The sequence below is a fragment of the Anabrus simplex genome, chromosome 3 (assembly GCF_040414725.1).
Source record: "Anabrus simplex isolate iqAnaSimp1 chromosome 3, ASM4041472v1, whole genome shotgun sequence".
Lineage (NCBI taxonomy): Eukaryota > Metazoa > Arthropoda > Insecta > Orthoptera > Tettigoniidae > Anabrus > Anabrus simplex.
Window position 1 is genome coordinate 385,468,889 of NC_090267.1, and position 15,807 is coordinate 385,484,695.

At 39.2% G+C, this 15,807-nt stretch overlaps 1 protein-coding gene across 1 annotated transcript in view; it reads right to left on the reverse strand.

The window, feature by feature from the left end:
• Positions 1 to 15,807, reverse strand: part of msps (msps cytoskeleton-associated protein 5) — a 414,143-nt gene that overhangs the window by 395,913 nt on the left and 2,423 nt on the right. The window contains exon 2 of the mRNA XM_068226728.1: positions 6,342 to 6,398. Within this exon, the coding sequence (XP_068082829.1) occupies positions 6,342 to 6,398 (57 nt within the window). The remainder of the gene's footprint in view (positions 1 to 6,341; positions 6,399 to 15,807) is intronic.

Sequence of the window (15,807 nt, forward strand, 5' to 3'; positions counted from 1 at the left end):
AAGGATGCGAGTTTTGGTATTTTCTTTGTCTATCCTGCAGTTAAAATCTCCGGCAATTATAACGTTCCTTTCTGCTTTCGTTTGTTCTATGGCTATAGATATTTTATCCCTTATGATGTCTATAGGTGTATTTGGCTGAATATAAATTCCTATTATCGTAATTTCTGATGTGATTATTGTGACCATGTTTTCCTCCTTGATTCGCTTGATATCTCCCAGTTTCCCTTTTATGAAGATTGTGACTCCCCCTGCTGGTCTTCCTTCCGTCGGGGTCGCTAGTGTGTGTAAACCATGATAACCTTGCAAGTCCATTGGTTCCGTGAGGAATGTCTCTGTCAGTATCATAACATCTATGTCGTCTATTGTCTTCTGTGATATGTGGGGTATTGCGTTTCTTATTCCCTCTATATTCCATAATAATACACTTATTTCCGTGCTCGACCAAGGTCCCTTCTTCTTTGGCAATTGGGTGAGATGTTTACTGAAGTTCCACCCCTCGTTCTTCCTCTGGTCTCCTAACATATCTCCGAAAGCGAAATCTTCCGACTTTTATTCCCTGTGACCAGAAATCCGCGCTCTGTGCATCTTCCAGATAGATATATGGGAAACCGACCTTAAAAGCTTTTCTGTCCCCCAGTGTATTAAGTTCTTCACATTCTATGTGTCCTATGATGCCATTCCTTTCCAAGAATTTTCTTATATTTGTTGTCGTGGTGCTCTGTTTAAGCCGACCTACGTGCAGCCATGCCATTTTTTCTGCCGCTTCTAGTTGACCGTCATCATTCTGTCTTTGATTGGTTAAGGGCGATATGTTATTCCATTTGTTTCTCGTTTCCCTTATTGTCTCTCTCTGGCGAATTTGATTCTTCTCTTCGCGTGTACTAGTGCTTGTTTCTTCGAATGCATTTTGTGCTGTCCTGACCGTGTGGTTTATTTCTGTTGTAATTTTGCTTTTTAGACTTTGGTTAACTTTTTGCTCAATTATTTGATCTAGCTTGTTTTCCAGGAATTCCATTATGCTTTCTAATTTCTCATTTACTGTCTCGACATTTATTGTCGTCTGCTTGACTATAGCGTTATTACGTTTCTTGCCTTGTGTTATTGGAAATGTAGGATTTGCTGCGTGTTGTATTCTTCCTTGGTGGTTTTCCTCGTCATCGGCAGATGGTGTGCTATTCTGACTCTCAGCTGCACTTTCATTTATGCGGCCGAGAGATGTCCTCATGTTATTTGTTTCCCTGAAATTTTTCTGGGAACGATCTATGCCCTCTATATCTTTACCATCCGGATTGCTGCTCTCTCCAATTGTTGGCGCCTTTGCCTGGTTGTCTTCCCCTCGTGTTTCTGTTGTTGCGTCTATAGATGGTGCCACCTGTCTCGCGCTGCTGCTTTCGTCCCCTTCTTCTTCCAAGTCAATGTGATGTTTTCTAACCTTTACTGTTGTATTTGCTTCGAAAATATCCACGCTATTTCCTGGCTTCACTTTTTCCTCTATTGATTTTATATATTCTGTTATAGTACTCACTGCGTTCAGAATGTTGTCTTTGGTGTCCTCCTTCATATATCCTCCCGTTTCAGCTATATTTCTTAGTTTTTGTAAAGCGCTTTTTGCTTGCACTTCCATTTCTTCCGCCATGACTTCTGCACATTGTCGCATTTGTAGCATGAGATGGGAGTATCTCTTCTGTGTGGTGCTAAATGTCTAGTCGCATTTGTCGCATGAAGTTAATACTTCACCCCTGTGCGATGGTAGAACGTCTTGCACTTGTGGCATGTGGTGCAAGTTCCCCCTCTATGCGTTCTGGGTTGTCTAACTGCATCTGTTACATGAGATGGGAGATCCCCATGTGTGTTGCGCAAGAAAGTCTTGTCGCACTTGTAACAAGAGATGGGAATTTGTCTTCTCTGCAGCCTGCGTTGGCAGCGTTGCGATCTAGTGGTTTCGCTGTTCAACACACCAACATGTAGCTCCAGCGTGCAACTTACATGTTTGAGGTTAGAATTTCGCCAGTTTTACGAGTATCGATCTTCTCGATTTTCGCATACTTACGGGATTTTCGGTTGTTTTTCTTCCGTCACTTTTCTTTTCTGTTGTTAACAGGCACTTCCTAAGTATGTAAGCTAGTCTTTTATCACTTTTAACACATATATTTACCGTGTCTTCGGGACCGTCCGACGCACAAGACTTTAGCACTTATGTATCTGCATCATGAAACAATGAAAATATGATTGACAGGCAGTGACACCTGCGTTGCAACAACAACAACAGCAATTAACCTTCAGTAACTCTGTTGTCAAATGATTCAAAGCACTTCAGACAAACGAAAGGTGTGTCAGGACACGTTGTGCAGATAGATGACACCCTTTTTGCGGCAGAAACAGCAGCCGTTCTGCCCATGACCTTGCATAGTTGTTGATAGCAGCTTCGACACCAACCTCGAGCTTTCCTGCAATATTGAAAGGAAGAAATAAAAAATAATTTTATAATTAGTATTAACATCCTTCAGAAGTGTACTAATGTTGAACTTGATAACACTTACCTGGTACTTTTCTGTCCTCCATCTTGTTAGGTTACCCAAAGTAGTGGCTTTCTCTCTTCAGAGTACGTCTAACAGGATCGTTAGTTAGACAAAGCAGAGTGCTGACCACGTTCCTTTGAAACTCTGGAAGAGACATTTCTCGATGTCCAGTAGCCCACGTCTTATTGTACAGAAGCAGTGCATTCACAACGGCAGTACAAAAACAAATGTCATCTGCAACTCTGTGGTACCATCGAATGGTTTTCCTCATTGCAGTGTGATACGAAGAAAGTGTGTCTGCAGTATATATTACTCCTTTCATTTTATTGTACATTATTACCATTCGGTTTAACCACATTGTGTTTCATGTTCTTTTTGCCTGTAGCAAATCAGCACGCGTCTCTGATCTCTCCACTTCATCACTGTCAATCCATTTCCATTCTCCATAGCAATGAGTACCCCCTTATTAAGCTTTGCATTTACAACATCCTTTGGTATACCTTTTTGATCTTTCCTAAGCGTGCCAATAAAATGTGTTATGATCCAGTAGCACCTCAGCTAACTCAATTGATGAGTAAAACTTGTCGGTGCAGAGAAAACAACCACTGTCCAGATACAGGTCCATAAGTTGCATTACAACTTGAGTAGCCACACTCAGTGTATTCTGAGCATTCAAGGTACCTTTACCAGCGTATACTTTAGTTTTGAAGGTGTAGCCTGTATCGATGCACAGCTTAAATTTAACACCGTACCTGTATGCCTTACCAGGCATAAATTGCCGAAATGATAAACGACCCCTCCACGGAATCACTGATTCATCAACTACGAGATTTTCACCTGGAGTTTTGACACTCTTGATGTTCATGTGCATTATATGTAACAGTGACTTAATCTTGTGCAACTTTCCAGCTAAAGCATCGTTGGGAACAAAATGCCAGAATCGAAGTAGTAACTGAAAACAATTTCTTGGCATTGCCTTACCACTTACACTATTTCCATACACAGAAAACTAACTCCAGTTATTTGATAATTTTTAAGACATTCTTACAAGACCCATCCACAACCTCAAACCTAGAAAAACTTTCATTTCCTCCTTTGTAGTGTCTACCCACTCCTTCAAACGACTAGACCGCTTAATATGCATAGACGCTAGTGTTTGATTTGCATTGAGATTAGTTTGTAGTACCATCAAATCAAGAACTCGTCTGTTAGGAACAGTCGGTAAAACTCATGGTGTGGCAGTAGAAATATCAATTTAAAGATTTAGATGCTGCTGGCTTGTAAATACAATATCTTTCTGTGCCCCCACACAAGGACACCAGGCATCATTGTTTACACGATTGTCTACACTATTTGCACCAGCACCATCCCCACCTATAATATCAATATCAGTATCGCCACAGTCTTCCACATAACTCAATACAACAGTCATGCTGTCACTGTCACTGCACTCTTCATCGCTAGAGTTATTTTCACTCCCATCAACACCTCCATCTTCCTCTCCAGAATCCATCAGTAATTCACAAACATCTACTTCACTAATTCTCTTCTTTGCAAGTCGCTTACCATTTCTACCAAGATTATTACCAATATCTTCCATTTTTTTTTTTTTTGCACAACTATACAAACTGAGTGATAACTCGTAAGTAAACGAGGAATAAACAAAGCCTGGTGCTCTTTCACTTGTGACAATTACCACTGGCCAGTCAGTGACTTTGGAAGAATACTGTGGTGCCATATGGTGGCACACAGTAGAAATACATAGCTGGAATAGATCCTGAAGTTTGCTCTTCACGCAGTACCAATTTTACGTGCACAGATGTCACAGCTGATTTTCTACGGCACATCGCCTGAAACTCTGCTATGCCGCCATATGGGGTCACGCCATCTCAAATTTGAAGACCAGCATGACGCCATGTGGTGGCACATGGCACCCAACATGTTAAATATGTCAAGATTGAAGGAAAATCTGTGTCTCAAAGCTTTCACATCAATTCACAGTATTAAAAGTTCTGGGCTAGAAAGGAAGATTTTGAATACTGAGGATGATGCAGAAGATCTTCGAGGGAAACATGGGAAGCAGAAACAGACTGAAAAAAAAAAACACCAGTGAAGCGAGTCAATGCCTTTTTATGAAATTTGCGTTGTAGGGAGAGTCATTATTCAAGATCAGACATGACAACAAGGCATTATCTAAAACCCAAAACTGTCAATTTCAAAGTTACATGAAAAATATCTGGAAGAGAATTCTGAGAATGAAACCTCATATGAACTTTACAGAAGAAGTTTTCAAATTGAAACTATTCTTTTAGCCTTCCTAGGAAAGACATTTGCAATGTCCAGACAAAATTTCATGTGGATATAAGAAGGTACTAAGCAATCCAAAGATCCTGACAAGGCTCAAAGATTAAGTATGGATAAACAACTAGATTTGACACAGGCAGAACAGTTCTGTACTGCTCTAAAGTTTCACCCATCTGTAATCCACAGACACTCGCATGGTAATTTGCATTGATTATCAGAAGAACTTGCCTCTTCCTGTTACCAATGTAACTGATGAATATTACAGAAGGCAGTTGTGGCTACATAATTTTGGTATTCATGACTTGCTTTCAAACAAGGCTGCAATATCCATATATGCTGAACATTTTGCATGCAAAGATCCAGACGAAGTAATATCTTGCCTTAAGGACTTCATTGAGCCATAACAAATCCCTAAATGTTGAACATCCTATTGTATTTTGTGACAACTGCTTCAGCCAGAACAAAAATAAATACCTGTTCACCTACCTGGTAGACTTAATTTGAACTAAATTCAGGGACACCCGGTGTGGAGGTGCGACCGTGGGACAAGCTCTGGCCTGACCGCTGGCGGTAGGGGCGGATTTTTTTCACAAGGACAGGTGCAGCGAGTCTTCAGTCATTGTTCATTGTAGTATTTATTGGTTGGGTGCGGATGTTATAATTTTCATATCCTCTGCGAGTATGGCGAGTACAAGGAAGAAAGTGATTGTTTCTATGGAAGACAAGTCGAGTGCATTAAAGAGACTAGACAAAGCGGAAACTCTTCAAAAAGTGGCTTCAGATTATTGTGTTACAGTGGGAGACTGAAAAAAAAAAAAAAAAAAAAAAAAAGAGGGAAGAAATTGAAAAGTGGTGCTCTACCAGAGCAACAAGTATGCACTGAAAATTAGAAAAACAATGAAAAAATGTGAGTATAAGTAAATGAACACTATTCCTTTGGTTCACTCAACATCGGGAAAAGGGCCTGCCAATATCTGGCCCCATTCTGCAAGAAAAGGCTGTGTATTTTCAGAAGTAGTTTAATGAACGGGTACAGTAAAACATGTCATTGTTTTAGAACTAGAGTATAGCCTTCCTGTTTCAGTTCAATTTCAAAGTTATTCTGTATTATCTGACATTTTCAGTGATCCGACGTATTCCAGGTCCCATTTAGGTTGGATAATCGAGACTCTACTGTAAGTCTACATTCATATTTTTTTTTAAATAAACCTTGCAATACAAATAATTTCCTGATTATTGCATTGCTTATCTAGTTTTGTTGATGTAAAATAATCTTTTGCAAAAATAAAAAGTTGTGTGTGTAAAACTTGTTTCTTATCTCCTGAAATGTACGGTAAATGGACATGCTCCCATTTTGCATTGGAGGCTCCAATCAGTGTTTTCGACAGAATGAAAAACTTTACAGTTACTATTTACACAGTACACAAAAACTTGAAAACCAAAAATTAAAACCATGTTGTCTATGATTTTTAGGATATTCTTCCTTATTTCAAAGATGATTCTGGAAATGGTACTTACCTTATGCACACATTGTTCTTCAATAGGCAACTTGGTGTAGTCAGTATCTTCCTCCATCTAGCAGATGATCCAATGAAAAATAAGATAAAAATGAGAATGAGACAAAATAAAAAGGATACAATTTGACAAAAAAAATTCAAAGAAGATAACAAAACACACTATAATCTCTCTCTCTCCTCATACACAAATATCAAATTCTAACATATCCAGATGCGTTCTCTTTGCTGATGTCAGTCTAACACGTTCCTTCCATAATCCCCATTAATACTAATAGCATACTATGGAATTAAACTCACAAAGTTGTTTCAAAGGAAATCCTGAACTGTCATTCACATAAGTCCAAAACTTGCTTGAAATATTCTGAATATTCACAGTAACTTTCTATGAAGAAACATGCTAGCCTTTTGTACAAATAGTCACCGATGGATTGGATACTCCTCGCCACCTGAGCACAAGGGTTTTAAGAGGAGGATCAATGCTCATTAACATGAGAATGTCCACTCTTATTCTGTAGTAACTGGTTTCCCTAATCTCAAGAACATTTACACCACCACTAAGCATGACTCACATAACTTAATAATGCTCATCACCAGCAGATCATAATCAACATCATCATAGTGAAGAGACTGGAAATTTCATTGAACACTTGCAATTATAACAGAACTTTATAGCAGTTTTCTGGAACTGTCATTGTAACTGACACTATAGGTTGCAGTGAGGAACATGAGTAAACAATACAAACTCATCTATCATGTTCTTAACCCAAGAATTCAAGTGTATTATCAATTTTATTACATTACAGGTATAAAACATAAAAAAATAAAAAAAGGTTTTACAACCATTTGAAATGTGTACAAATATAGCAATGATAATGGGAAAAGGAAAAGAAAAGATCTGATGACCGTATGCTAAGTTAGTAAGAAAAACAAAGAAATGTGGTTAAGGAGAGGTATGACAAATTCAAAATTTCTACAGTCTTCAAGCTATTGTAATGAAATTTGTGTCACAAACGCTTACTAGTAAGCTGTTACCTAAATTTCATTCATTTAGGTCATATGGTTTTTAAAGTTACTTTTTATACAATTTTTTGACGCTCAATAAAAAACGCTCCTCGTGACAAAATGTGAAAAAAACAAATTAAGTAAAAATGTACCTTATGGGTGTACAAATAAAGTTTGCTATACATTTTGATAATTTATTTACAGCAGCTAACAGCCATACCAGAGATCTAAAACTAATAAAGAAAAATATGTAGTATACATATTGGATTATCTGAGATATCCACCACAGTGTCTATATACATTTCCCATACGTCTGGCAAATCCTATACTGAACAGTTAATCGGGGCAGAAGCGGGTCAGCGATACTTTCCTCTGGGAGCAAGAGATAGCGTGGTATACATCACAAGCACTGCCACACAGAGAGCAAGCGCACTGGTAGCCGGGTTCGTGATATCCTTTTCTTGTGCAGATCTTGAAGTGGAAACCGTGGACTGCAAAACGGGTGATCGTGTGTCGTAGGCTAAAGTTGGCATTCGTCCAGTCTGTTGACACAAGAGCTTCTGTGGAATAGAAGTCAGGCCACATTTCACTTCACTTGGTGTTTAGTTCTTGGATCAGCCCCTCTCATACTGCATTGTTCATGGTAGCGAGTTATGAAATCACAGGTCTTTATGAAAAATATATCTCTTGCTAGTATGTACATTAGATGAGGTAGTGTGTACTTCGATATGCGTAGGATTTTCTTTAGGAAAGTAGACCTTTTCTATTTCTCTAAGGTTATTTCGTGTCAGATGATCCGAAGTTATCTGGATGCCATGACACTATTGGAGTTATTTTTGTTCTGAATAGTTTCACTGCGGTTTGTACGGATAGGTTTCCCAATTGCATTATGTCCTGCATGGCTTTTAGGGCGGATGTTGTTCTTTCCCTGACATGTCGTGTGAAGATGTACCCTTGCATTACGCCTAGGTAATTGAAATTATTTACCAATAGGCAGCGGTTTACCTTCCAATAGTATGTGATCGTTTGTGGATAGCCTTCCGCCTTTGCGAAATTTCATGTAGTGGTGAACAGCATGTGAATGCGACTCTGTGTAATTGGCCCATATATATAGTGGAAAAGGGAATAGAGTGCAATAAAATTGTAAATAGTGTCTTCATATAGAGACGAAGCAGTGCATGCATGATTGGTTTTCTTAACTGGAGGTGGAACTGCTTTGCAAACAACTGAAAATCAGCCAGGATCGAACACAGCACAAAGGACGCCATATTGTCGACAGCTGAGAATATTAGAGAACTACTGGAGAGACTGAACACTTGCGACTCCCGTGAAGACTGGTAGACAGAATGGTCACAGAGAAAACAAATACAACCCAATGTAGCAGCTGTAGCAGGACTGTCAATAACAATGAAGACGCGATAGTGTGAATATTGCCGCAGTTGGCAACATTTTGAATGTTCGAGTCTTACAAAGGAAGAATTCGACGTTATGAAAAAGAACTGCAAGCTAACATAGCTATACTCAGAATGCAAAACTAAACTCCTGAAAATTACAGATATAGAAGAAAGGATGACAAAGAAACTAGCAACTTGGATGAAAATAATCAGAGCCCATTGTGGAAAGCATACAGGAAACTATAAAGACAGGAGCTAAGTCAGCAGCACCACGCAAAGCTTGGTTATATGCAGGGAGCGAAGAAACCAAACCAGAAAACAACATCGCACATCTCCAACAAGGGGGTATCATAAAGAACATCACGTGTGAACAGATAGATACCAGAGGGCAAAACAAGGCTTTTAAAGCCAGTTTCAACTCTGACGATCTAGAGAAAACTAAGGACCCACTCTTCTGGTCGTGAAATGTGATAGTACGACCCTACTGCTTTCCAAGAGAAGAACCTGGACTCATAACAACTACAGGAACAAGTAAAATAAAAACCAATGACTACCGAACACCAGTTCACAACAAGACCAAAATAATCCAAGCACTAATTAACTGAGAGGCACGACTGATACTGTTAAATTACAGACACTGCTATGGAACACTGAGGGAATCACAAATGCACTAGACCTCGCTCGAAACAACCTACTATAACGATACGACACTGTAATACTTACCGAAACCTACCTCGCAAAACACTGGGAAACACAGAATTTTTACTGCCTCCACAGGTACGCATCCCAGGGAGAGAAGAGCAGGCCCAAAGGTGGCATTTCATGCCTCATCAAACCAGCTCTATCACCATTCACGAAACCGACAACGTAATGCTGGTACTAACGAACAAGCCCTCGATACTGTGCGCATACTTCCAACGAGACCTGACAGAAGTGGACATTACAGACGAACTGGGCACTGCAATGAGAAAAGCAGCCACCATGAACCCAACACTGATAGCTGGAGACTTCAACTGTCGCACTGACGTCCTGTGCAGGAAAACAAACTTGCTTCTTGAATACCTAGAGGATAAGGGCCTATCCCTAACGAACTGACGTAACGAGAAGAGACACACAGCCTTCAATGGCACCAGCACCATAGACCTCTTCATAAGCAATGACAGAAGAGCATCGCATCAGGAAGTGTTATCCAAAGTTGTAGCAAGATAACACCTCCCATTAGAAACCACCCTCATGGTTAACACTGATGCAGTCAAAACAGCTCCAGAACACCTACAACAAGGAAACTAGACATGGAAAAATTATGCAACATAGACAAGGAAGGAATAATGAACATTACCAAAAACAGCTACCGCACTAACAATGATCGAGAACTACAAAGATGCAACTTCTAAAATTCTTCAAAATACACAAAAAGCAAAACTATGGTTTACCATCAAGTGCTACAATAAGAGGAAGGAGACGCTAGTAGCATTACACAAGATAAAAAATGCACGAACACAGTACTACAGGAGTATGCCGAGAAAAGGAGATACTATAAGGAGGTAGTGAAAAGAGCAAAGGAAAACTATCAACAACTGAAAGAAGCTTGATTAGTCCAGGAGGCTGAGATAAACCCATTCTCAGCCCTGAATCCCAGGCGACCCAAACTCCTGAAGAACATCCCGATGAAAATGTGGATTCAGCACCTTAACGCAACCCTGCTAGCACAAGACACCAGACCTACTCACGACAAGAACCCTTCCCAAACGGCAGTACCGATCACAGCAGTAGTCGTCCTGAGATCAACAACTGCAAAGAAACTGCAAAGAAAAGAAACATGTGGACTGGACAATATTCAGTATGAGCACCTGAAAGAAGCAGCCCCACTGTTGAAAGAACTATGGGCAAAACTCATGAACGAATGCCTACTTCAAGGCCACATACGGTCAAACTGGAGGAATGTATAGACAAGAAAAGGTTCCACCTTGTCAATACATTATTGTAAGAATTAGCTTACAGGACCGGTTTCAACTTCAAATAGTCATCATCAGCTGTACACGAATACCTTTACATATGTGTTAAGCATTAGTTAGTATGCCTTTTTCTAAAGGGAGATGCCATGGGGAAGCATCATGTCGAAGTGTCCAAATTGGGCATGTTGAGTGTAAAATGGTTATATATGATTCAGGTACTTAGGTATAAAGCTATCTCCTTAAGACTAGAATTTGTTTGTGGAACCTAACTTAAGCTTGAATCTAAATTACAAATACATTAAACACATTAAAATACACAGTACATGTTAAAATCCTTTAAAATAATGCTACAACGCCACAAAAATTCAATTGAAAAGAAACAATTTCAATAGTCCGAATGGTGGAAACAAACATACTGAGCACATTTTTTGATACAATTATTGACAATAATACTGACCGTGTAGGGTTTGGCGATATTGACAGGAATAATCAACTGTATTGACAATACTGATATTATCAATAATATTGATCGTGTAAGGGCCACTTAACACCAATAGATGACACCCATAATAACATATGGGATTTTTGCTAGTGGCTTTACGTCGCACTGACACAGATAGGTCTTATGGCAACGATGGGATAGGAAAGGACTAGGAGTTGGAAGGAAGCGGCCGTGGCCTTAAGGTACAGCCCCAGCATTTGCCTGGTGTGAAAATAGGAAACCATGGAAAACCACTTTCAGGGCTGTCGACAGTGGGATTCAAACCCACTATCTCCCGGATGCAAGATCACAGCCGCGCGCTCCTAACCACACGGCCAACTCACCTGGTCATATGCAATTTAAGATTAACCTTTTCAACTAAAGCAAATAAATAGAGCCTAGAACCCTGCAACCTATTATACTGCAAGAAACACCTTCCCACATAAAACAAGTTGTGTAAAAAACTTCCAGCTTACTTCTTAAGGCATGTATCTAGGAAAAGAGAAATACTGAGTCATACCTTCACAAGTCTTTCAAAGATCTGTTTCACAAGAAAACAAACACACTACTGATCCTAGGGATCAGTTCAGTTAGTCAAGTAAGGGTCACCAATGTTTCCAGTACTTGCACTAACCCCTGGGAATGTGGAAATTCCTTAGTGTTACGACATTTAGACTGAGTGTCGCCTATTACTATTATCAGGCAAGGGTGTCATCTATTGGTACATTTACCTACACATAAAATGGTTACACCACCTTTTCTGAAAACTAATACATGCTACTATTACCCTACAAAAGTTTTAAAGTTCCTATAGGAGGGAAGGAGAGTTTGTTAATATGTACTCTCCCTAAATCAAAGCTTGTACAAATGAACAATCACCAATTCTTCGTCATTCAACTCAAAATGTCACTAATAACAAGATCCTCTCTTATACTCATCTGATGCTAATGAGATGTACAATTTACATGTGCAGATCACCTTTGCAAGAAGGCAGAAACCTTGTTCAGAAAACACATTTGACAACTACTGTGAATGTAAATGTATTTTCTTCACACATCATCATCATTTCCCCTGTTCCAGGTGACATCAAGTGAGGGCAAATATGGTTTCCTCTCCACTTTGTCCTGTCTCTCCAACACAGTGTTCCAGTCCAGGTTCCATTGTCCTATGCTCTGTTCTTCACAGTGTCCATCAATCATAATCTTGGTCTTCGCCCTCTCCTCCCTTTCATCTGCCATTCCAATCCCTGTCCTGGCATTTCTTTTATCTGCTTAATATGTCCAAACCACCTCAATTTGTTCTGTTCCATTTAGTCATTTAGTTTCGGCACACTTAGCCCTTTTCATATGTCTCCATTTCTCACTTTATCTCTCCCTGTCTTCTGTACCATTCTCCTCAGGATTTAATTTTGGCTGCATGTCCTATACTCTCATCTCTCTTGAATCATTGCTCAGGTTTCAGTTGCATGGCATTATAGGTAACATTCCATGCACATCATTTGTTTAGTCTCTATTGGTGCACCTTTATTCCCAACTTCTACTCCACAGCAGCTCTTATATCAACGGACAGGATGAGCACCAACTTTGGCCTACGGCAAACGATCACCCATTTTGCAGTCCACGGTTTCCACTTCAAGATCTGCTCAAGAAAAGGATATCATGACCCAGGCCCCCAGCGTGGTGTGTGGTAGTGATTGTGAACAGTTATATAAAACCACAGGCACAAAGTGTTCTATTAAACGTAAACTATACTGCACTAAAATAGGTTTGAAACTGAAAAGAAGAGTTAGAAAATGTAGGAAACAAAAAACACTTATAGTGAAGCAGACAAATATTATTACCACTTTATAAGAAAGGATGCATCAACTCTAAAATTAATAAAATCAACATAGACTTGAGAGTCAACTAAATTAAATTACAGAACTAGCTGAACAAGGTGATTTGAAAGCAAATTTCTTGATTGAGCAGATTCAAGTTTTTTGTAAACAGAAGTGTAAATTCAGAGAGAAAACTATAAAGGCCTGCATATTACTGTCCAAATTTATATTAGCCGTTCCAGAGGAGAGATAGGAATTTCTTCCTTGGTACGAGCTTGTCTGATTGCAGAAAAGAAATCTTTACAGCATGGCAATGAAAAGGTTGCTTGTCTCATGATAGATGAGATGGCAATAAAACCAAAGCTGGTCTATGACAGGAATTTGGATAAGCTTCTTGGAATGATTGATGTACTGTAGAGAGTGATCCTGTTGGTATTGAAGACAAGCTCTCTAATAAACTGTCTGTATTCGATTCAAAGATCTTTCCACACAATACAGGATTCATGTGTCATTTTACACACAACAAACCTTTGAACAGAGAAGTGTTAAAGCTAAGTTAGGCTAGGCAGTGATGTGATATTCAAATGGTTACTTTGAACTGGAGACCTTTTACAGACTACTTTTTTAAATATTAGCTTTTACATGTGTATAAATTGACTATAGAATCTCCTCTTACATGTGTATAAATTGACTATAGATTCTCATGAACACTTTAAAACACCTTTGTAAATATGTATAAATTTGTTGACTGTGGATCCATACTACGACGACTCATAACCTCAATACTGATGTAAAAGTGTTTCCAACAGGACATGTTAACAACATATTGATGGATTATTTGCACTACAACAAAAATGGATCATAAGCAACATTCAAAACACGTGATTTCTCCGTATCACAATTAGCTATACATTAGCAAATTTTTGCGAGCACTTGTCACAAGGTCCATAGGAAGACAAGGAACATAGGAAAACATTCAAAACTTATGTCTTAGAAAGGCAATCCTAGCGCGAGAACTGAAAATTAAATTCAGTTACCCCACTTCTCATTGCTCATTTCCCAGCCTTGTATAATAACGTAAGCAATGAGAAAAACTAAGAGAAACCACAAAACCTTTCAGTGAAACTAGGCCTTAATTGAGGTATTTGCTTAGAGACATGCAATATAGAGTAAAATTAAGAGACACATACCTACAAAATCTGCACACCCAACTGTTGTAATCATGTGCAGTTTTTCATACGAGTTTGTGGTTAGTGTAAAAATTGAGAACAGACTGCAATTCAGGCATGCTCTTCCAGAAATATAAATATGAGTGGAATTATGAAACCAACTGAACTTCTTCAACTGCTAAGGAATAACCTTCATGGAGGAAAACTCAATTATTGGAAGTATGAACATAAACATCATTGGGCAATATGAAAGATAGGTGTTCAAGCAGCATGTTCAGTTTCAGATCATGCCACAGACGTATGTGCAAGATGTACCTATGTTGTGATAAGGAGCTGACACTCATTAGTTTGCACAAGCCCTGAATAGTAACAAACAAGCCATTCGTCTAACACGTCAGGAGTGTTTATTAGTATTGGGGGCTCTGTTTCATGTTGGCCATTGGCCACATTTGAGGTTAAGTAACCCTTGTGTTAGGATCCATTAGGGAGCTTCAAAAAATGCAACCAATGGTGGGTTTTTTTTCTCCTGGGGGGAGGATACTAGCATTGGCAATAAACACACCTCTCCTCTACAAGCATTTAATGCAACATCCATATATTTCATCTTGTGAAGTAACTTGTTACCTGCTGGGGCCCCATCATAAGACTACCACCCTTCCTGACACCACATGATCTTTATAAGCTATATATTTCATTTTTGTTCCGTACTGAAGTACAATTATTACCATGTTTCCATGGGGATTGAAATTGATTTGAATACACTTTCCGTACTCAATACCTTACCTGTTTCCATGATTTAACATTCAATCCGTAATCAGACCGATTTCAATACAATAATCATGACACTCAGAGTATACGATCGCACGAGGCCATACGAGAATAATCCAACACGAATTGACAGACAGCCAACCCTAACCAAAGTAGGCCTAGAATAAATGAAGTCTTCATGCATTATTACCAAAGTAATTTAAGTTTCGTGATATAAACTTGTTTTATGTACAGCCTATAGCCTGTACAATCACTGAAAGCCATGGAAGTTTCAAAAGCTATAGTATGGTGCCTAATACTGTAGAAGGATTTTGTAAATTTAAACCATTCATTTCAGAGATGGGAGGAGAAACGATTTGAGCGATAGAGGGAAACTGTGTTATTCCTGCAGCAGCTGCACAGAATATGGTTTTTCTTCAGTCTATGCTAAACAAAAAAGCGTAAGAAAAGAATGTGGTACTGTATAAGAGAAAGTAGTAAGGACTATGGGAGTGTATAGTACAACATTACTCCATAGAAGATGATTGATTAGACAACTTCAGGATGAGTTCTTCGACATTTAAGTTTATAAGTCTGCATTGTGCCTGCTGTCATTTCTTGATTGACACAGTACTTTTGCATCCATCTCTTGGCACAGGCCAGAGCAAAGTGTAGCTTCCACTTAAGTCCCAGTCTCATCCATGGCTGTGACAATATGGAATCTGCTGCTGGGGTATGGGTGGTGCTGATTAATGACATTCAGAGCACAACCAGTGTGTCTGAGTGTCATGAAAGGTGTTGCTCATAGGGTTAGTTGTGCTACAACAGCACTGTCTGGCCCAGTGAGGATTAAGTGCTGATTAATGACATTCAGAGCACAACCAGTGTGTCTGAGTGTTATGA